Genomic DNA, 23,902 nt, shown 5'->3' on the forward strand with positions numbered 1-23,902 from the left:
GCGGGAATCAACGAATTCCACAACAGATTCAAACAACAGCTCACCGATGAGATGATCAAAGCAATGCGGAAGATTTTCAAGCTGGATGATGTGGCTGTCACGACCATGGAGGAAGCACTGATTGTGCATGGAGGACCTGCTAACCTGGACCATGATGGACAGGCTCCGGCGGCTGATGCTTGAATCTGTTGCTGGTGCTAGTTCTGTGTCCACACAGTTCCTGATGTTAGCACAGAATATTTGTTAGAGCCTCTCATTCAGGGGCTTGTATCGTAGGTTTCAAGTTACTCTTTTCTACTGTGGTTCGACCATGTGGGTCGTGCGTGTTGTTGAATGACTTCCCAAGGGTACCTCATTTGTTTGCAACCAGCCAGTTTACCTTCTATCCACCCCGACGCATGATGTCTCATCCAATCTAGGAATCCCCCTCGTTCAATCATGTTAGCACAACCAGTCAATTTTCTTTGTTGGAATGTTGGAGGACTGAACTATCCTAATAGTCGCCCTACGGTCCATGAAACAATTGCGGCCACCAACTGTCATATTATGTGCCTCCAGGAGACTAAACTTCAAGACATCGACCACTTTGTTGCATCCTTTCTTGGCGGACACCGCCTCCGTAATTTTGCTCAGCGACCGACAATGGGTACTAGAGGGGGATCCTAATTCTGTGGGATGATGCCGCTGTTGGATTATGCACCACTTCGGCATCTGACTTTTGCTTTTCTACGGATGTTCGCATTCTTGCATGTGGTACCACCTTCAAGCTTGCATCAGTTTACGGCCCTACGCCCAATTCGAGGAAAGATGAATTTTTTGCAGAGCTACTTTCACACAGGCCTGCTGCTGGTATCAAATGGGCCACCATGGGAAATTTCAACCAAATTTACAGGGAAAGAGATAAAACAAGCGGAACATGAATGTGAGCCACATAAACCATTTTCGCGTCGCCCTGAACAGTTGTGAGCTCAAGGAAATCCACCTCCAGAACAAGCGCTTCGCTTGGAGCAATGAACGGCAAAACCCGGCCCTTTGCAAACTCGATTCCATCTTGTGCAACGATAAGTGGGACATCTAGTTTGGCACGCATGTCCTACATGCCTTATCATCGTATCTTCCAGACCACTGCCCGCTCCTACTCGCTGACGACTGTGGCCCACGGCAGCCACACACTTTCAGGTTCAAAATTTCTGAGCTTCCATCCCAGGTTTTCGGGACATGGTGCAGGGGGCTTGGCAACAGGAGTCGGATCACCTCAAGCCATGCCAAAACCTTTTCCACAACCTTCATAAGACCGGGGCACATGTGTCCAAGTGGAGCAGGGCACTTTTCTCCCATGCCAAGATCCAATTACATGTTGCCCTCATGGTCATCCCGAGACTTGATATGGCTCAAGAGACAAGAGTATTGTCGGGAGGAGAGATAGGCGAGTCATTAGCCTCGTCGTCAGTGGCGAAGCCAGGAATAATTTTAAGGTGTGGCGAAATGTATGAATGAAAAAAAACCATGTACAACTCATCTATGGAAGTGTTCAGTAAAATACTAGATATATATTAATTGGTGTTCAACAAATACAACCAAAATCAAAACATAAGTATTGTCTTTCTAAATACCTCATTTGATGAAGATTACATGGATGATTGATTGCCAATGTATCATCTATATTACCTAGACGGGCATAAATATGACCTAAAAACATAAAAACCATAGATAAATCATGAATTAGTAACTAGTAGGATATAATGAGATAAACCACATTATTGTGAACATAGTTAGAAAGAATACATACCCATAATGAAGATTTATTTTCCTTAAATAGAACGTGGCAATGGCATTCTTCTACCTTTATGTTGAAATTCCTTCTTAATTTCAGCAAGATCAATTCCTTTAAATATCTCTCTCTCGATGTAGCACACCATTAAGTCATCAAGCCAACCATTGGACATCTTGCTGCGCAAATCGGTCTTGATGATCTTCATTGCTGAGAAGGCCCTTTCAACCGATGCCGTTGCCACCGGTAGAAGCAACCCCAACTCAATAAGGCGATAAACCATAGGGAACATAATATTTTTTTCAAGTTCAAACATTTTTTTGGCTAGGGTTGCAAGATCATGGCAAACTCTAAAGTCATCATGTCTTCTCATATGGTTGATGAACAGCTCGAGTTCAATTTTTATACGCTTACGATCATCATTGGAGAAATCTGCATCATAGATGTCTATTAGCTTAGCAACTTTGTCCAAATCAAACTTGGAAAATGAGTCTCTTGGGTCAAGACAAGCAAATCCACAAAGCAGTTCTGAAGCCATGTCATTAAAGCGATGATCAAGCTCTGTGGTGATAGAATCTATCGCTGCAAAGAAGGTATCAACACGAAAAAAATGTTCTTGAGTAACATTATTTCTCCCTCCTTTTCTTGATCGACCGAATCTCGGTACAACTTCATCCATATTTGGTACTGGAATATCATTAGCATTACAAAAGATCTTGACATCTTCAAAAAGTGGTTCCCAACCATGGTTCCTCAAGTTGGCCAAGGAAGACTTCACATCTGTAACCAAAGACATAGCTTGAACAATATTTTGATCCTTCCGTTGGAGGAGTTGTGACAACTGATTTGTAATGCGAAGGATTTGCAACATCAACTTCATGATGAACACAAAGCTAAAAGACTCCATTATCTGCACCAAACCTCCCGCCCTTGATGGATTACGCTCATCCTCATGCACAATAGTTAGCACTTCTATGACTGCATCCCACATTGATTCAATGCGAGCTAGTGTTTTATAATGAGAGCCCCATCTTGTATCTCCTGGTCTAGCCAATGATGTTTCTTGGTTTTTTCCTCTTCCTGAGAAAATTTCTCCACTCTCTAACTTAGCCAACAAATTTATGCGTTGTTGATCAAGCAATATATCCTTCCTCTTGCAAGACGAACCAGCGGCGTTCACAATCAGCGTCACATATTCAAAGAAATCCTCAATGGAAGAACAACATCTCGAGACAGCAACAACTACAAGCTGCAATCGATGGGCAAAACAATGCATATAGAAAGCATATGGGTTTTCATCTCGGACAAGTTTCTGAACACTATTAAATTCTCCCCTCATATTAGATGCTCCATCATACCCTTGCCCTCGTAAATTTGCAATAAGTAGCCCATTCTTACCAAGAACCTCAACTAGTGCTTTCTTTAGTGCTTCTGATGTGGTCTCCTTGACATGCTTGATACCCAAAAATCTTTCAATAACTTCTCCCTTGTTCATATACCTGTAAGGCATAGAAGAAATAATACAATTAGTTAATTAGAAAAAGGTGATTATAAGGCAAAATATGGAACATAATCAAGTAACCAGTGGCTTACCTCACAACCAAGGCCATCTGCTCTTTAACTGAAATATCACGAGATTCATCAACAAGAACTGAAAAAAGGTTATCCCCCATCTCTTGTTTTATTGCTCTTCGGACCGCATCTCCACAACTTTTGGCAAGTTGTTTTTGAATTGTTGAAGAAATCATTTGTGCATTTCCTGGACATAGCTCATCAAACGCAATTCTCACTTCCTCCTTCCTTGCTTTGTACCAATCAAGCATCTCTAGAAAATTACCCTTATTTAAAGAAAGGGCAGATTCATTGTGACCACGAAATGGTTCACCTTGCAATGCAAGAAAACTTACAATCCCCAAAGATGTTTCCAAACGGGTCTCATACTTGATTAATGATTCTTTGTTATAGATGGTAACCTTACGCTCCAGACTTGAACTTTGATTTTTGAAATCTTCATATGCTGTCCTTGCTTGATTGTGGACACTCCCAGGGCCACCAACATGAAGAGGAAATGCTTTGTATGCATTCTTCCAAGTACTGTAGCCCTCTTTCGTGAAGGTAGTATGACCAAATTTTTCATCCACCGGATCTTGTCTAAAAAGAAAACAATAAAAGCAATAGGCTGCATTATTTTTGACGCTATATTCTAACCAAGGATTTTTTTCATACCACGCTTCACGAAAGGCCCTCTCAAAATGACCACGTTCATAAGTATGACCAACCGGTCGAGTTGGACCCTTTACCACATACGCCAATCTAATTTCATCTCTAATGTTGGGATGAAAATTATTGATTGGAACTCGAAGCCCAGGATCAGGCTCGATGTGGTCAGGATGCAATTCTTCAATGAACTTGCCTTCTCCCTCTTCTCTAGCTATGGGTTCATCCTCAACATAATTTTCCCCTTCAGTCCGTGCATTTTCTTGAGGCGCAGGCTCTTCTTCTCGTTGTTCAGTGGCTACTTCCGAAGTTGGAGCTGGGCTCGAGGTTCTAGTGTCGGTGGCTTTGGCAAAAATAGTTTTTAAATCTGTAAGAAAACATAAGAGTTGTGTATCAGTGTATGTTATCAAGCAAGTAAAATTAGTACATGACACGGTTAAACTGATGCGATGAAGTGGACAAAATAAACTAAATTATACCTTTCATTACATACTTAACCCTCTTCTTCGGCGGGGGCGTCATCTACAACTGCAAATCCGGTGAACTCGCCGAGTCGTGGCCGTCGCCTCGCTGATCGCAGACTCGCGGAGTCCCTTCGTCGCCTTGCCGGTCGCTGGCTTTCGGCGGGTGATTGCTGGCTGCCAGGCTGTTCGCTGCCGTGCGTTCGTGCAGGCTGCAGGCAGGTGTCCAGGGCGCAAGTGTTCAGAGATGGCCGGGCTCTTTGAGAGCAGGAACGGTGTAGTAGATGAGCAGGATCGGCCTCGTACAGTCTACTCGTGAACCTTGTTCCTTCTCATGCGCCCCAGCAATTTCGTGACGAGCACCGTGCGGCCGTGCCCCGTGCGGCGTGCAGACTGCAGTACTGGCGGCGTGCCCTAGCTAGCCTCCCACCCTGACTGTATTAGATCAAACCTGCAGTTTCGTGCCGTGCGTGTGGGCTTCAGCGGTTCAGCCGTCCCTTGCCCAGGGCCCAATAGGAGGTACGCTACTACAGCCTGAAACTACTACGCTACTACAAAACGTTGTTACCAGCCTGAAACTAGTAGTATATATAGGTATTTATACAACTGGCTAGGTATGGCGATGGCCAAACCATGCCATATAGCTAGCTTCGCCCCTGCTCGTCGTGATGGAGCGCTCGTGGAAAAAGCAGTGTTCCAGAATCAGAAACATGAAGGAGGGGGACGCCAATACAAAGTTCTTCCATTTCACGGTGAACGCGCGTAGAAGGAAGAATCACATACATCGACTGAAGCATAATAGCAGCTGGATCACAGACCTTTCAGAAAAGGAGGGTATCATCTTATGCCCAAGGATAAGGCCCCAAGACCAGATGGTTTCATCGGGATGTTTTTTCAAAGCTGTTGGGAGATAGTTAAGGGGGATCTCATGCGGGTCATACACTGTTTTGGAGCTCTGTAGACTTCCAACCTTCATTGTCTAAACTCTACCAACATCGTACTTCTGCCAAAGAAGGATGGCGCGAATTGGCGACTACAGGCCCATCAGCCTTATTCATGCCATTCCCAAGATTATTGCCAAGATGCTTGCAATTCGGCTTGAGCCTCATATGGACAACTTGGTTTCCGATGTCCAGAGTGCATCCATTAAGAAGAGAAGCATCCATGACAATTATATGTATGTGCGTAGCCTTGCTCAACGGCTCAACAAGAGCAAGACACCTTCATTGCTCGTCAAACTTGATATCCGAGAGGCCTTCGACTCTGTGCGTTGGAACTACATTCTGAACCTCCTTCTGTCGAGAGGGTTTCCGAGCATCTTTAGAGACTGGATTACGACGCTCCTTCGCACGTCCTTCTCTCGCGTCCTTCTAAATGGGGTGGCGGGTCCACCAATTCTTCATGGACAGGGATTTCGCCAAGGTGGCCCACTCTCTCCCCTGCTGTTTGTCATTGCCATCGACCCACTGCAGCAGATTCTAGACTTGGCCACCACGCACGGTCCGCTCCAGAATATTAGGGGTCAAGGGTCTACCTTGAGGACCTCGCTCTACGCCGATGATGCGACAGTATTTCTCAAACCAATCAAGGAGGACGTGGCCAACCTTGCTACTATTGGGAGAGGTTTCAGGGAGGTCAGTGGCCTCTACATGAACTTCTTAAAGAGTTCGGTCGTCCCCATTCGGTGCCGAAACCGTATTCTTGATGACATCCTCCATGGGCTACCTGCAAAACGTGCTTCCTTCCGGCCAAAATATTTAGGGTTGGCCCTATCAGTGTGGCAACTCACATGCGTCGACTTCCAATACCTGGAGGATCAGGTGGCAGGAAGGCTTGTGCCATGTGATACGTCTCCAACGTATCTATAGTTTTTTATCGTTCCATGCTATTATATTATCAACTTTGGATGTTTTATATGCATGAATATGCTACTTTATATTATTTTTGTGACTAACCTATTGACCTAGAGCCGAGTGTCAGTTCCTGTTTTTTCCTTGTTTTTGACATTTTTCAGATAGGAATATCAAACGGAGTCCAAATGGAATAAAACTTTCGCGATGATTTTTTTTGGACCAAAAGAGACCCCCCGAAGCTTTGAAAGAAGGCCAGAAGAGCCACGAGGGAGCAGGCTCATGACCTCCTCGTGGGCCCAACTGACGTAATTCCACCGCCATAAATTCCTATAAATACAGAAACCCCCAAAAAGAAACCTAGATCGAGAGTTCCGCCACCGCAAGCCTCTGTAGCCACCAAAAACCAATTGGGAGCCCGTTCCGGCATCCTGCCGGAGGGGGAATCCATCTCCGGTGGCCATCTTCATCATCCCGGCGATCTCCATGACGAGGAGGGAGTAGTTCTCCCTCGGGGCTGAGGGTATGTACCAGTAGCTATGTGTTTGATCTCTCTCTCTCGTGTTCTTGAGATGTCTTGATCTCGATGTACCGCGAGCTTTGGTACTATAGTTGGATCTTATGATGTTCTTCCCTCTCTCCCTTCTTGTAATGAATTGAGTTTCCCCTTTGAAGTTATCTTATCGGATTGAGTCTTTAAGAACACTTGATGTATGTCTTGCACGTGTCTATCTGTGGTGACAATGGGATATTCATGTGAGTACTTGATGTATGTTTTGGTGATCAACTTGCGGGTTTCGTGACATCGGGAACCTATGCATATGGGTTGGCACAAGTTTTGACTCTCCGGTAGAAACTTTGGGGCACTCTTTGAAGTTCTATGTGTTGGTTGAATAGATGATTCTGAGATTGTGTGATGCATATCATATAATCATGCCCACAGATACTTGAGGTGACAATGGAGTATCTAGGTGACATTAGGGTCTTGGTTGATGTGTGTCTTAAGGTGTTATTCTAGTACGAACTCTAGGATAGATTGAACGGAAAGAATAGCTTTGTGTTATTTTACTACGGACTCTTGAATAGATCGATCAGAAAGAATAACTTTGTGGTGGTTTCGTACCCGACAATAATCTCTTCATTTGTTCTCCGCTATTAGTGACTTTGGAGTGACTCTTTGTTGCATGTTGAGGTCTAGTTATATGATCCAATTATGTTATCATTGTTGAGAGGACTTCACTAGTGAAATATGAACCCTAGGCCTTGTTTCCACGCATTGCAATACCGTTTGTGCTCACTTTTATAATTAATTACCTTGCTGTTTTTATAATTAATTACCTTGTTTCCACCATATATCCTTCTTCAAAACAGCCACCATACCTACCCATCATGGCATTTTTATAGCCATTCCAAGATATATTGCCATGCAACTTCCACCGTTCCGTTTATTATGACGCGCATCATCATTGTCATATTGCTTTGCATGATCATGTAGTTAACATCGTATTTATGGCAAATCCACGTTCATATCTTTCATACATGTCACACATGAGTCATTGCACATCCCGGTACACCATCGGAGGCATTCATATAGAGTCATATTTTTGTTCTAAGAATCGAGTTGTAAGTAAATAAAAGTGTGATGATCATCATTATTAGAGCATTGTCCCATGTGAGGAAAGGAAGGAAGCTATGATTCCCTCACAAGTTGGGATGAGACTCTGGACTATAAAAATAAAATAAAAGAGGCCAAAGAGCCCACAAAAAAATGAAAATGAAAAAATAGAGGCCAACGAGCCCAAACAAAAAAATGAGAGAAAAAGAGAGAAGGGACAATGCTACTATCCTATACCACACTTGTGCTTCAAAGTAGCACCATGATCTTCATGACAGAGAGTCTCATATATTGTCACTTTCATATACTAGTGGGAATTTCACTATAAAACTTGGCTTGTATATTCCAGTGATGGGCTTCCTCAAATTGCCCTAGGTCTTCGTGAGCAAGCAAGTTGGATGCACACCCACTTCGTTTCTTTTTGAGCTTTTCATACACTTATAGCTCTAGTGCATCCGTTGCATGGCAATCCCTGCTCACTCACATTGATATCTATTGATGGGCATCTCCATAGCCCGTTGATACGCCAAGTTGATGCGACCATCTCCTCCTTTTTGCCTCACAACCACCACCATATTCTATTCCACCTATAGTGCTATGTCCATGGCTCACGCTCATGTATTACGTGAGCGTTGAAAAGGTTTGAGAAAGTAAAAGTGTGAAAACAATTTCTTGACTAATACCGGGGTTGGGCATGATTTAAATACATTGTGTGGGGAAGATGGAGCATAGCCAGACTATATGATATTGTAGGGATAACTTTCTTTGTCCATGTTATTTCGAGAAGACATGATTGCTTTGTTAGTATGCTTGAAGTATTATTGTTCTTATGTCAATATTATTATTTTTTTGCTTTGAATCATATGGATCTAAATATTCATGTTACAATATATGTTAGGTAGAATTCCACATCAAAAAAATTGTTTTTATCATTTACCTGCTCGAGGACGAGCAGGAATTAAGCTTGGGGATGTTTGATACGTGTCCAACGTATCTATAATTTTTGGTCATTCCATGCTATTATATTATCAACTTTGGATGTTTTATATGCATGAATATGCTATTTTATATTATTTTTGGGACTAACCTATTGACTTAGAGCCCAGTGCCAGTTCCTGTTTTCCCCTTGTTTTTGACCTTTTTCAAATAGGAATATCAAATGGAGTCCAAACGGAATAAAACTTTCGTCGTGATTTTTATGGAAAATATAAAAAATACCAGAAGAAAAAGATACCAGAGAGGAGTCCCGAGGAAGTCACGAGCCAGGGAGGCGCCCACCCCCCCCCCCCCCCGGGCGCGCCTGGGGGCTCGTGACTCCCTCGTGGGTCCCCCTGACTTGTTCTCGATGCCATCTGGTCTTATAAATACAGAAACCTCCAGAAATAAACCTAGATCGGGAGTTCCTCCGCCGCAAGCCTCTGTAGCCACAAAAAACCAATCGGGAACCCGTTCCGGCACCCTGCCGGAGGGGGAACCCATCTCCGGTGGCCTTCTTCATCATCCTGGCGATCTCCATGACAAGGAGGGAGTAGTTCTCCCTCGGGGCTGAGGGTATGTAACAATAGCTATGTGTTTGATCTCTCTCTCTCTCTCGTGTGCTTGAGATGTCATGATCTCGATGTACCGCGGGCTTTGCTACTATAGTTGGATCCTATGATGTTCTTCCTCCTCTCCCTTCTTGTAATGAATTGAGTTTCCCCTTTGAAGTTATCTTATCGGATTGAGTCTTTAAGAACACTTGATGTATGTATTGCACGTGTCTATCTGTGGTGACAATGGGATATTCATGTGAGTACTTGATGTATGTTTTGGTGATCAACTTGCGGGTTTCGTGACATCGGCAACCTATGCATATATGTTGGCACACGTTTTAACTCTCCGGTAGAAACTTTGGGGCACTCTTTGAAGTTCTTTGTGTTGGTTGAATAGATGACTCTGAGATTGTGTGATGCATATCGTATAATCATGCCCACAGATACTTGAGGTGACAATGGAGTATCTAGGTGACATTAGGGTCTTGGTTGATGTGTGTCTTAAGGTGTTATTCTAGTACGAACTCTAGGATAGATTGAACGGAAAGAATAGCTTTGTGTTATTTTACTACGGACTCTTGAATAGATCGATCAGAAAGAATAACTTTGTGGTGGTTTCGTACCCGACAATAATCTCTTCATTTGTTCTCCGCTATTAGTGACTTTGGAGTGACTCTTTGTTGCATGTTGAGGGCTAGTTATATGATCCAATTATGTTATCATTGTTAAGAGGACTTCACTAGTGAAATATGAACCCTAGGCCTTGTTTCCACGCATTGCAATACCGTTTGTGCTCACTTTTATAATTAATTACCTTGCTGTTTTTATAATTTTAGATTACAAAAACCTATATCTACTATCCATATTGCACTTGTATCACCATCTCTTCGCCGAACTAGTGCACCTATACAATTTACCATTGTATTGGGTGTGTTGGGGACACAAGAGACTCTTTGTTATTTGGTTGCATGGTTGCTTGAGAGAGACCATCTTCATCCCACGCCTCCCACGGATTGATAAACCTTAGGTCACCCACTTGAGGGAAAATTGCTACTGTCCTACAAATCTCTGCACTTGGAGGCCCAACAACGTCTACAAGGAGAAGGTTGCGTAGTAGACATCACCATGGGAGGAGATATATATTGCTACTCCGGGCCAAGTGGTTTTGGTCAATTCGGTCCTCACTTCTCAGGTCGTTTTCACTCCTACTGCCCTAAAAATCCCTCGTGGCACCCTGGACAACATCGACAAAATTGAGCGAGCCTTCCTCTGGTCGGCCTCGCACACGACGAATGGGGACAAGTGCAAAGTTAGTTGGGAGCGTGTTTGTAGGCCCAAGTACCTTGGGGGATTGGGTTGTTGCACTTGGACAAATTCTGTCGTGCCCTACATCTGCGGTGGCTCTGGTTGGAATGGACCGCACCATCGAGGTTGTGGGTGGGCTCGGGTAACCCATGTGATGATAAGGACAAGTATTTCTTCTACGCCCGCTCCTCCATCACCATTGCCAACGGTGCGTGTGTGTGCCCTTTTGGTAATCACCATGGCTTAACGAGCGCAAGCCCAAGGACATTGCCCCCCTGATCTTTCAGGCATCATCGCGCAAGCAGTGGAAGGTTCGAGAGGCTTTGCACAATGACGCTTGGATTACTAGAATTAACATTGGGGCCGCGCCCTCCATTGACCACCTCAGACAATTCCTCGCGCTTTGGATCCACCTCCACGATCTCCGCCTTGATGAACATACCAAGGATTCCATCCTGTGAAAGCATACGACCTCAGGGGAGTACAATGCTTCCTCCCCGCAATTCATGTCCATCACTCGCTCTAAGATGTGCAAGGTAGTCTAAAAGACCTGGGCATCCCCCAACGTAAAATTCCTAGCCTGGCTGGCAATTCAAAACAGAATCTGGGCGGCGGACGGATTGGACAAGAGGGAGTGGCCAAATTGTGGCCCTTGCCCCCTTTGTAGGAGGGAGCAGGAAACTATCGAGCATCTTCTCATCAAGTGTCTCTACACGATGAGGCTATGGGGCTTGGTGAAGGAATGGCTCCAATTGGTCAGCTTGGATGTCTCTGGTTGGGCAAACTACAGGAGCATCAAAGATTGGTGGTTTGGCATGGCGTGCACCGAGAGGATCCATGGAAGGGTGATGTCTTCCCTCACTATGCTCGTTTGCAAGACAATTTGGGATGAAAGGAACGCAAGGGTTTTTAGGAGCAAATCCACACCACCAACCATCATTCTTCGCACCATCCAGGGCGTGGTGAGATTGTGGACTACTGCGGGTGCGAAACATTTAGGGAACATTCTGCCGGGACGCTACCGCTGTTGGGAGCCTGTTATTATCACGTAACCTTGTCGGACTTCTTCCTCTATTAATGAATGAAAAGGGGCAAATATTTTGCCCCACTTTTCAAAAAAAAACATGAAGGCATTGGTTTTAGAAAACATGGAGCCATTCGCTTATTCGGCTAACAGAATAACAATGTGGGTGATAACACAGGTCTGTTTTTTTAGAAAAGGAGGTTCAAACCCCCGGCCTCTGCATCAGTCGATGCATACGGCCATTTTTATTAATTATTCAATGGTCTAACAAGAACATACATCAAACCATCTGAAGCCACCACTCACACCTACAAAACTCGATAATATGGAGTGCTCTCACTCCCCATATCTAAAATCGGTGTCGTCACCGATACATCCACATAACGTATTGGAACCCACAGCCAGTGCAGCAGACCTAAAGCGTACACCACATGCACACGTTTTAGACGCCACCATCATCATCAGGCCGCTGACCCATCTTCAGGAGAGAGATCTGTATCATCCTTGCCAGTTCGTCCATCCGTCGACGCCACCACGGCTCGTCGGTCCAGACGCGAAGATTCTGGAAGATCTATTGTGCGTAGCACCTGCCGACCAGGTATGACACAGCGTAGTACCTGTCGGCCAGGAATGACTTGACATCTCCACCGAAAGCTCCGTGCAAGATGATTGACGCCACCACGGCGCCAAACAGCACCACTGCCCTGCGCTCATTCATCCAGACACGAAGATTCTAAAAGAACTGTCGTGTGTAGCACATACCAACCAGGCATGACTCAGCGTAGCACCTGTTGGCCAGGCATGACTTGATAATTCCACCAAATCTTCGGTTTAAACGAAGCCGCTCCATCTCCTGCCTCTGTCATCCAGCGCTGCTCCACAAACGATGCTCCCAAGAGAGAAACGGCACCGCAGTACCGCCATCGTCCGATCTGGAAAGTCAGATCTTAGGGTTTCCCCCGAAGCAGTGCCCACCACCAGCAACCGTCCAACATCCACATAGTGCCCACCACCCCTCAACCCTCAAGGCGACGCCTTCAGGAAGGTCACGACGTCAAGGACGCCGTCGCCGTCCACAGGAGTTAGGGTTTTCACCCGAGAGGCAGTGAGGTAGGAAGTGGAGGAGCAGACGTAGACCGACGTCTCCAGGAAGAACAATGGCGCCCTTGAGCGTCGTCGTCGGCGCGGCCGGCCAGGGCCAACCAATGGGTTTCCCCTTATCTGAATCTCCTCCACCAACTTCATCCGCGGCCACGCCGACAACGCCAGGAAACCGTAGGAAAGAGGCACACCGCGGGTATCTGGATCAATGAAGATCCAATCTAAACAGTGACGAGTACCACCATCCCGCGCTGGTCGACGGCATCCGGGCGCCGGATCCAGAAGGATCTGACCCGAACTCGACGACGCACGCGACCACCATGACTTGCCCCTCCCGCAGCCGCCACACCGCGCCGCAAGAACGAACCCCAGTCGTCGACGCGCTCCGCACGCCGCCGCTAGGATCCACATGCAGCGGCGCCGCACCGCGCGCTAGTCCGGCGCCTCCTCACGAACGGTCGTCCCACGCCAGCCATGTCGCGTGAAGGGAAGAGGATCCCCGCCGCCGCCCCGGCTTCGCCCGGCGGCGGCGAGGATGAAGGAGGAGCGAGGGAGGACCGGCGGCGGCGGCTAGGGTTACCCCCTGGTCACCCACGGGGGCGACGGGAGGGGGTTACGGGAGGGCGACGGGAGGCGGCGACTAGGGTTACGGGAGGAGGCGGCGGCTAGGGTTACGGGAGGAGACCAACACAGGTCTGTTTTGCCTGTGGCAAAGCATTCCTGAACATCACTCCCTGCACAGAATCTTGGTCTTCGCTGCAGACTCAACAGCTTACCTGACTAAAACCAAGAAGGCTATATTTCTGGTGATGATTCATTTTACCATACAGAGTAAGCATAAAAAAATATGGGAATATGCTAGCTAATGTTAAGCTCAAAGAATCGTCAGCGCGTAGTTTACAGCTAGTGTACATTTACAGGATGCGGCTACAATGAAATAGAGATGCCGAGTGGAACTGACTAAACCGAAATATGTGATGTCTTTGTATGATCTGGAGAGAAGAAAGCGGGGATCCTATCAGGTAATCCACTTGGAGGTGACTTGAGCACTTTGACGAGGTTTCATGGGAATCTGAGACAGGTTCCTCTTTTTCATGTTGGAGGAGACCGTAGGGCTGAAATAAACCTGGCTTTTCTGTGAAATTGATGCTGCTTGCAAGTGTGGTTTTCTCAAAGGGATGAATGCATGCGACCTTGAGGGTGGCCCTTTCGAAGATTCAACACTTTTAGGCGAATCCCATTTGCTATGGTTTGCAAAACTCTGTGACCGGCCAACTATCTGGGGCCTCTTGTCCTTTGGACTCGGAATGTTTCTGCTTTCCATAGTTTCCGCAGAGTACATTGTCTCCTCCCCGCTGCTAAAACCGTCCCTCTTGTCCCGTTCTGATATTGCTGGTGGTGAAGAACTTGACTGCGCCTCATTCCAGCAGTTTTCCTGGTAAGCAACATTGTGCATAGCATCGCAGTTGATTTGCGCGTTAGCTACCCGTGATTCATCTGAAACTGAGCAGTTCGGTTTGATCTTGTTCTCAGCAGGCATCATTTGCTTCAGAGAAAGCGGTAAGAAAATAGATCTTGGATGCCCAGGAGGAAAGCTAATGTCCATGACTGAACCAGGTTGCTCCTTAGGTCTGGGCATCTGTGAAGCCGGGTCTCGTTGGCCTTGAAAAGAGTGTGAATTAACAGAATCATTTTCACCATATGAAATCTTGGCAGATGCTGAACTGCATGACCCATGCCGCTGTGTCGGTCTTGCTGGCATCTGCGATGATGACAATGCACCACCCTCTCGCTCAGTGGTCTTAATATAATGAAGATGACTCTGAGAAGAAGGTTCACTTCGTTGTCCAGCAGATATTAATCGTGCGGGGGGCATCATTGGCTTGCTAACATCTTCCAAGCTACCACTCCAGTGCTGTTTTAACCATTCACATACTGCAGGGATGGGGATCCCAAATTGTGTTGGCACATCCATCTTTGATGCAAGGAGTGCAATTGATGATGCAGAAGCATACCCTGTAGGTGTAGAAGGTGCAAGCTTCATCGGATCACAGACCATAAAAGCTAGGTTCCCGTGCATATCAAAGCCAGCAGATCCAGGATGCCATGAAACTTCATCAGTTGAAAACTTTATAAGGTTGTCTGTTGCTATAACAACCTTCCCCTCACCCACTGCCAAATCTCTCTTGTTTGTGTGGCCTAGGAGCAAAACTGTACTGCCAAGGTCCAAGCTGGGGTTCAAGCAGGTTTTCAGGAAATGGGGCTGTTGCCCATGCGAATCTGAGCCATCATCCACGACATCAAGCCCGACTACTGTAAGGTCCAGAATGGGACTAGTAATGAAGAACCTGAAATGAAGAAACAAAATGTAGAACTGGTAAAAATGCCAGCAAAGGCATGCAAGAGAAAGGATCATTAGAGTAAATGCTCCTCCAAAGTAAGTAGAGTACTTGCTAAGCTTATTCCAGCTCTAGCAGCACAGAGAATGCATGCACAGCACACTGCGTCTTTTTCCCACATGAACCACTTCACTGATATCACCTTTCGTTTGTTCATAGCATTGATACAACCAAGTTACAAACGTTGTTGGGCTGTTAGATAATAAAGTTTTCTAGAGGAAATTCAGATTCAGCCCATCGTGAGAAAATAATGCATTAAAAACAACACATCCTGCGCCCATGAATCCGGCGAATAAATGGAACCAAGGACCACTTTCAGCAGATATTACCTCCCATTGATTCTTATCAGTGGAGCATCCAAAATTCAATAGAATTTATGTCTACCTGTACAGAGCGGTGAGGTGATCCTATGTGGCTACAGCAGCTTATTGTATGTACAAAATCAACTTCAATACTTCATACATTAACACATGACAAGAAGCCATTTATGACTTGCATAAGGTGCGAACATTCTTATTTGGTACTAAGTAGTAAGTACTGGTTACTCCACAATGTATTATATCTTCATTTTCACTAAAATAATAGCGGTATATTATAATCGATCTACCCATGGTTGCATTTGATCCTCCAAAGTAAAATCGAAACTGTGTCCCCCCTTGCACGTACGGTTGCTACAATAACTGAATGCATTAATAACATCAAGATTGCCGAGGTCCATAATCACAAGACAAGCTCAAATAATTCCCTGAACCATACTGAAGTCAACCCCACCAAACTCTTGAGCTTGCGCCTTTACGCACAAATGCAAGAACGAAGGAACCAATATGGCATGGACCCACAAATCCGGCAAAACCTTGAGCCATTTTTAACAGCATTGCAACCGAGAATCGCTACGGAAACCGGTAAGCTTCTCCTAAATTTGAAGACGAAAACCAGATCTTCTTCCACCATTGTACAACATGAACAACCAGAACGCGAGTGCAGCGCAAATAAATTGCCAAAGGTGTTGCATAATCAAATCTTCCCACGGAGCACCAGGCAGCATCAATCGACTTCCGGGCGGAACCGAAACAAAAAATGCAATCATTTGGCACCGCATTGCACAGCCAAACAAAGAAACCCAAGCGAAAACCAAGCAGGAAAATCCGAGCAATGCCTTCGGGGTTCGTTACCTCTGAGGCACCAGGCGGGCCAGGAGGCGGCCGTGGCTGAGCTGGACCTCTGCCGCACCCGCTACGGCGGCTGATGGGACGGTCCCGTGCGTGGTGAGCAGGAGGGCGCGGTGGATGAGGAACCCTCCCCCGCATTTCCCTCCTCCTCCTCCGCCTCCGACACCTCCTCCTCCTTCCCCTTCTCCGCCGCCGCGAGGGAAGGACACGGCCGCGAGCGCGGGACCCTTCGTGGCGAGCAGCGTGGACTTGATCCGCTCCAGCTTGGCCCCGCCGCCGGAGCAGAAGCACCACCCCGAGCGGTCGCCCAGCACCCCCATCCGACGACGCCGCTCTCCCTTCCCCTCTCTCCCTCTGGCGAGTGGCTACCGGCGCACAGAGGACGGGCGGCGGTGCCCTCGGGTCAGCGGTGGCTGGCTGGCTCCTCTCGTGCTTTGGCTTCGTGGCGAGAGGAAATAATAAGGAAATAGGTAAGGCAGGGCTTAACGTTTTACAGCTAGAAGTATTTTATTTTTTCTGCGTCCAATCTATTTACATGATAGTACAACCAAAACTAAAAATAATAAAAAATTACATTCAAATTCGAAGACCACCTAGCGACCACTACAAGTACTGAAACGTTTGGAAAATGCGTTTTTGCGGGAAATGCGTTTTTGCGGGTGAGCTAGAACTATATTAGTAGTGTGTCCGTTTGTTGACATGGGTCCTAAAAATTAAGATTTGTCTTATTGATACATCTATCAGTATTTAATGTCGGATTATTCATATCTTCGTATTCATTGCATGTTGGTTGTTACTAATTGCATATCAAATTCCACACGTATAAAAAGATAGCCAATAACATAAAAAAGTTAATTAAATTTTGCTTCACTTACAATGTTTGTGTAACATAGTATATTATGAGATCTAATGCACAAAATAAAGAAAGTGATAAGAAAAACATAAAACTCTCTATTATGCATTGCATTAAAAAAAGATGACACATGGATGCCCTTTTATGCTTAAGACCAATCATCTTATGAAAGTATGTCTATTATTACTAGTACAAATGCACGTGTGTTGCAGCGGACGAAATATTGAATATAGCTAGCTCCATACTATACATGTCTACTGTCATCAATTCACTTGCCAGTCACATAACAAACATCAGGCATCTCAATATAACTAAGCACGTACCTATGAAGCGCTAACAGACGAATTTAAATTAAAAATCAGCTACTTTTGAGGATGCCAAAACTCCTAGTCCGTATTGTTTTGGTCATGTGGGTATGAGCAAGTAGCGGGCCACTGTTTTAGGCTCTCGACCCCCCTTTATCTTTTCAATTTTTCAACTATCTGATTTCGGGTCCTTTTTTGAGGAACGAGTCGTTGATCCAAGCATCTATCTCTCTCTCTCTCTAATCTCAGCAACATCGAGTCTTATATTTCTTTCTCTCAATAGCATTGATCTCAATTTAAGCTACTCTTTCTCTCACTCTATCCATTTCTCTCTTTATTCTCTTTATCCGCCCATTTCAAGTTTGGCCCCTCTCACCTCGCTCTCTATTTGTTTATCTCGAAAGAGCCTTATGTTTGTGTACTTTCGTGCGTATATGGATTGTTGAGATTCATTACAAAGCTACAATGTGAGACTAATAATTACTATAAATAAGGTGTATGCAATTTTCCGCTTGTTTTTGTCGGCGTCAATGACATCCTAGGATGTTGTTCCCTCCTTGGAGGCGCTATCGTTGAGCCCCTTCACCACCATTGGCACCTCGGCCTCGGGCTCTTCGAGTGAAAACCAAAATTTTGACCATGGTCGGAGCGGGCGTTGGCGGCGTTCTCGTCCCTTCCCTCTTGGGGGAGACGCCTTGGAGGTCTGGTCCTTCATCAGTTCGCGGTGGCTCGAGTGGCTTTGCGGTCATGAGTGTCTGCGGCCTCCGGGCCGGTGAGGAAGTTGGAGCGGCGGCTTCGAAAAAACAGTGTCGTGGAGTGTGGATTCTGGTCGCGTGGGCGACAACATCGTCAGCTCAGGTGGAGTGTGGCCTTAGGGCCAGCGGGGAAGTCAGAGAGGTGGCTCTGGAGAGGAGGTTTGTGTTGTGTAGTGTCGTATATGATCATGTGGGTGTTGGGAATGTTGCATGGGAAACAAAAAAATTCCTACGCACACGCAATACCTATCCATGGTGATGATCATCTACGAGAGGGGAGAGTGAATCTACATACCCTTGTAGATCGCTAAGTGGAAGCGTATATAACGCGATTGATGTAGTGGAACATCTTCGCGATCCAAATTGCAGCCCGTCCTGCGATCTCATCACGGTCCGTCCCGCGATTCATCTCGATCTAGTGCCGAATGGACGGCACCTCCACGTTCAGCACATGTACAGCTCGATGACGATCCCTGCCTTCTTGATCCAATAAAAGGGGCGGAGAGGTAGATGAGTTCTCCAGCACGGCGGCATGGTGGTGGTGGTGGTGAACTAATCCAGCAGGGCTTTGCCTAAGCACCGCCGAACTAGACTAGAGGAGAAACAGATCTAGAGAGAAACAGAGGGAGCATGTGGCAATTAGGGTTAGTCCTCACCTCTAAAACCTATAGTATATATAGGAGGGAGAGGAGGGTAGGCTTCCTTGGCCCTCCTCCAAGGAGAGGTTCGGCTGAGCCAACAAGGGAGTAATCCACCTCCCACAAGGGAGGTGGAATCCTATTAGGACTCCTTCCTAATTTAGAAACCCTTTCCACCTTTTGGCTTTTTTGCCTTATTCCTCCACTCTAGCCGCATGGGCCCTTAGGGGAGGCTTTGGCCAGCCCACTAGGGGCTGGTCTACCTCCTCTCACAGCCCATGAAGACTTTGGGTCGTCACACCCATCCCGGTGGTCCTCCGGTACCCTCTCGGCACTCCTGGTACACTACCGATGAGCCTCAAACTTTTCCGGTGACCAAAACAGGACTTCCTATATATCAATCTTTACCTCCGGACCATTCCGGACCTCCTAGTGGCGTCTAGGATCTCATCCGGGACTCCGAACAACCGTCGATCACCAACACCTATAACTCAACTATACGAAACGTCACCGAACCTTAAGTGTGCAGAGCCTGCGGGTTCGAGAACTATGCAGACATGACCTGAGACACTCCCCGGTCAATAACCAATAGTGGGACCTAGATGTCCATATTGGCTCCTACATATTCTACGAAGATCTCCATCGTTTGAACCTCTATTTCAAGGCTTCAGTTAATCCCGTATGTTGTTCCCTTTGTCCTTCGGTATGTTACTTGCCCGATATTCGATCGTCGGTATCTCCGTACCTAGTTCAATCTCGTTACTGGCAAGTCTCTTTACTCGTTCCGTAATACAAGATACCGTGACTAACTCCTTAGTCACATTGCTGGCAAGGCTTGTTGTGATGTTGTATTACCGAGTGGGCCCCGAGATACCTCTCCGTCCCACGGAGTGACAAATCCGAGTCTTGATCCATGCCATCCCCACATACACCTTCGGAGATACCTGTAGAGCACCTTTATAGTCACCCAGTAACGTTGCGACGTTTGATACACACAAGGTATTCCTCCGGTGTGCGGGAGTTGCATGATCTCATGGTCATAGGAACGGATACATTGACATGCAGAAAATAGTAGCAATAAACCGACACGGTCATATGCTACGTTTATAGCTTGGGTCGTGTCCATCACATCATTCTCCTAATGATGTGACCCCATTATCAAGTGACAACACTTGTCTATGGCCAAGAAACCTTGACCATCTTTGATCAACGAGCTAGTCAACTAGAGGCTCGCTAGGGACAGTGTGTTGTCTATGTATCCACACATGTATTTGAGTTTCCAATCAATACAATTATAGCATGTATAATAAACGATTAGCATGAATAAGGAAATATAATAATAAACAATTTACTATTGCCTCTAGGGCATATTTCCAATAGTCTCCCACTTGCACTAGAGTCAATAATCTAGTTCACATCACTATGTGATTGTAATGAATCTAACACTCATACAACTCTGGGGCTTGATTGTGTCTTGCTTGTGAGAGATGTTTTAGTCAACGGGTCTGAAACTTTCAGATCCGTGTGTGCTTTACAAATATCTATGTCATCCTATAGATGCTGCTACCACGCGCCATTTGGAACTATTCCAAATGACTGCTCCACTATACGAATCCGATTTACTACTCAGAGTAATTCGGATTAGTGGCAAAGCTTGCATCAACGTAACTCTTTACGACGAACTCTTCAATCACCTCCATAATCGAGAAAATTCCTTAGTCCACTAGTTACTAAGGATAACTTTGACCGTTGTTCAGCGGTTCAATCTTGGATCACTCTTTGTAACCCTTGACAGACTCATGGCAAGGCTCACATCAGGTGGGGTACACGGCATGGCATACTTTAGAGCCTACGGCTAAGGCATAGGGGACGACCTTTGTCCTTTCTCTTTCTTCATCCCTGGTCGGCCTTTGAGTCTTACTCAAATTCACACCTTACAACACAGCCAAGAACTCCTTTGCCGACCTGTTTTGAACTCCTTCAAAAACTTTTCAAGGCATGCATTTCGTTGAAAGTTCTATTAAGGGCTTTGATCTATCACCATAGATCTTGATGCTCAATGTTCAAGTAGCTTAAGCCAGGGTTTCCTTTGAAAAACTCCTTTCAAACAACCCTTTATGCTTTCCAGAAATTCTACATTATTTCCGATCAACAATATGTCAACCACATATACTCATAAAAAATTCTATAGTGCTCCCACTCACTTCTTTGGAAACAAGTTTCTCACAAACCTTGTATAAACCCAAAAACTTTGATCATCTCATCAAAGCGTATATTTCAACTCTGAGATGCTTGGGCCCACCGTCGCTTCTCCATAGCTCGTAGGTTCGTTGTTGTCCAACAACATGACCTCGAAGACAGGGTTACAATACCACTCTGTAGCAGTACGTGACCTTGTCGACCTACGAGGTTTGTAGTAACTTGATCCGAAGTTTCATGATCACTATCAATAGCTTCCACTTAAATTGGTGTAGGCGCCACAGGAACAACTTCCTGCGCCCTGCTACACACTGGTTAAAGTGACGGTTCAATAACCTCATCAAGTTTCCACCATTCTCCCACTCAATTATTTCTAGAGAAAAAAATTCTCGAGAAAGGACCCGTTTCTAGAAACAAACACTTTGCTTTCGGATTTGAGATAGGAGGTATACCCAACTATTTTGGGTGTCCTATGAAGATGCATGTATCCACTTTGGGTTCGAGCTTATCAGGCTGAAACCTTTTCACATAAGCGTCGCAGCCCCAAACTTTTAAGAAACGACAGCTTAGGTTTCTCCAAACCAAAGTTCATATGGTGTCATCTCAACGGAATTACGTGGTGCCCTATTTAAAGTGAATGCGGTTGTCTCTAATGCCTAACCCAAAAACGATAGAGATAATTCGATAAGAGACATCATAGTATGCACCATATCCAATAGGGCGCGGCTATGATGTTCGGACACACCATCACACTATGGTGATCCAGGTGGCATTAGTTGTGAAACAATTCCCACAATGTCTTAGTTGTGTACCAAACTTGCAACTCAGATATTCATCTCGATGATCATATCGTAGACATTTTATCCTCTTGTCATGACGATCTTCAACTTCACTCTGATATTACTTGAACCTTTCAATAATTTAGACTTGTGTTTCATCAAGTAAATATACTAGTACCTACTCAAATCATCTTTGAAGTAAGAACATAATGATATCCACTGCATGCCTTGATGATGAGTTGATGGATATACTTCTCGCCCCTCGTTGGTTACCCCAAGTGGAAGGTGGAGATGTAGTCAGCAGCAGATTTCCCTTACACGAAGATTGTAAGGTTTATCGAACCAAGAGGACTCCTAGGCTCAACAAGTAGGTGTATTCCACCCTGTCGCTAGCAGAAGACGTGGACCTGCACACACAACAAATAAGTTTCTCCCAACGAGTACAAACAGGTTGTCAATCTCTCCGGCCTTGTAGTTTGCAAAGGATCAAAACATAAGTGGGAAAGTAACAGTGATTGCAACGGAAAAGTAAATGAAAGCGGTAAATGATGGGGGTGTAAGCAATGATGGTGATATGGACCGGAGTCACATGATGTTTACTAGTGATGTCTCTCTCCCAAAAGATGATAAACAACTACGCTTGGGTAAACAAATCATAGTTGGGAAATTAACAGAATTATGATCGCACCGCAATGCTAATTATGCTACTTGATAGTTAGAGGTTCAATAGTAATGGACAGTACACCAAGACAAGTAGACCGTTTATTCATCAGCATCTACTTACTAATCATCCACATTGAGATATCTATCTAGAACAACTCTCCGGTATTAAGTTGCGAGCCCCACCCAAAGTGTAAACTCAAAGCAATGGACAACTGCATTAACGAACTATGCGTAAGGTAAACAATCCTTGCAACCGTGGTCGCAAGCACCATTGTTTTCTCCCTAGTGGCAACAAGCACATCCCCTAGTCTCATGTTTCTGTCACTCAAGCTAGACATCGAGGGGCATGAACCCACAATCGTGCATAATGCTCCCTCTTGGAGTTACAATCTACTACTCGGCCAAAGCAATAAATAGCAACGGGGAACATGCATGAATCACTAAGGAACATAATATAAAAGGATAATCAAATATATAACTCATAACAATCTGAACATAATGTCATGATCCATCGGATCCCAACAAACCGAGCATAGCAATAGCAAGAGAATTACATAGATGCCTTGCTCGTGTAGGGCAGCTCACAAGGACTAACCATTGAAGCACAGGATTGGAGAGAAGACTTCACATAGCTACTGGTCATGGACTCATGGTCCAAATAGGACTACTCACGGCACGTCCGGGAAGCGTCCATGGCGGTGGAGAAGCTCCCAGAGGTCAATCCTCCCTCCGGAAGGGTGCTGGGAAGAGGTCTCCTGACGATCCCAATCTCGCAAGCGTTGCGGCGGCGGAACGATGGAGAAATTCGTGATTCCAGAAAGTCTGCGAGGGTTTCCTCTCAGGACTCTAAATATAGGCCAAAGGAGGGCACCGGAGGAGGTGGGACCCACCCGGGTGACCTCCTCGCGCGGCCTAGGGCCTGGCCGCGCCAGCAGGCCGCCTGGGAGGCCCCTGGCCCCCCTCTGGCCCTTCTTCGGTGATCCGGAAGCTTCTGTTTCGCTGATTTTTTATACATTTTTTCTGGATTTTTGCGGGCTTCGGAAAATTGGGTAAAAGCCCCTGCAAAATAGACATCAGCAGACAGAAATTGGCACTGGGTGCACTGAGTTAGTAGGTTAGTCCAAATATCTGTAAAATGATATAGAAGTGTAGCAAAACATATAACAATGTCACCCAAAGGATCATGGAACAAGGAGAAATTATAGATACGTTTGGGATGTATCATGCCTCAGCACTCATTGAACTACACACATCAAAATGTATTAC

The 23,902-nt window shown here is 45.6% G+C and overlaps 1 protein-coding gene across 1 annotated transcript; it reads right to left on the reverse strand.

The window, feature by feature from the left end:
• Positions 1-13,653: 13,653 nt before the first annotated feature.
• Positions 13,654-16,893, reverse strand: LOC123411591. Its single transcript, XM_045104557.1, has 2 exons — positions 16,448-16,893; positions 13,654-15,224 (listed from the first exon to the last, which is right to left on the reverse strand). The coding sequence occupies exons 1-2, from the start codon at positions 16,762-16,764 to the stop codon at positions 13,895-13,897; spliced, it is 1,647 nt and encodes a 548-aa protein (XP_044960492.1). The 5' UTR covers positions 16,765-16,893; the 3' UTR covers positions 13,654-13,894.
• Between the last annotated feature and the right edge of the window lie 7,009 nt (positions 16,894-23,902).

This window comes from Hordeum vulgare, chromosome 7H (genome assembly GCF_904849725.1).
Source record: "Hordeum vulgare subsp. vulgare chromosome 7H, MorexV3_pseudomolecules_assembly, whole genome shotgun sequence".
In the NCBI taxonomy this organism is placed as follows: domain Eukaryota; kingdom Viridiplantae; phylum Streptophyta; class Magnoliopsida; order Poales; family Poaceae; genus Hordeum; species Hordeum vulgare.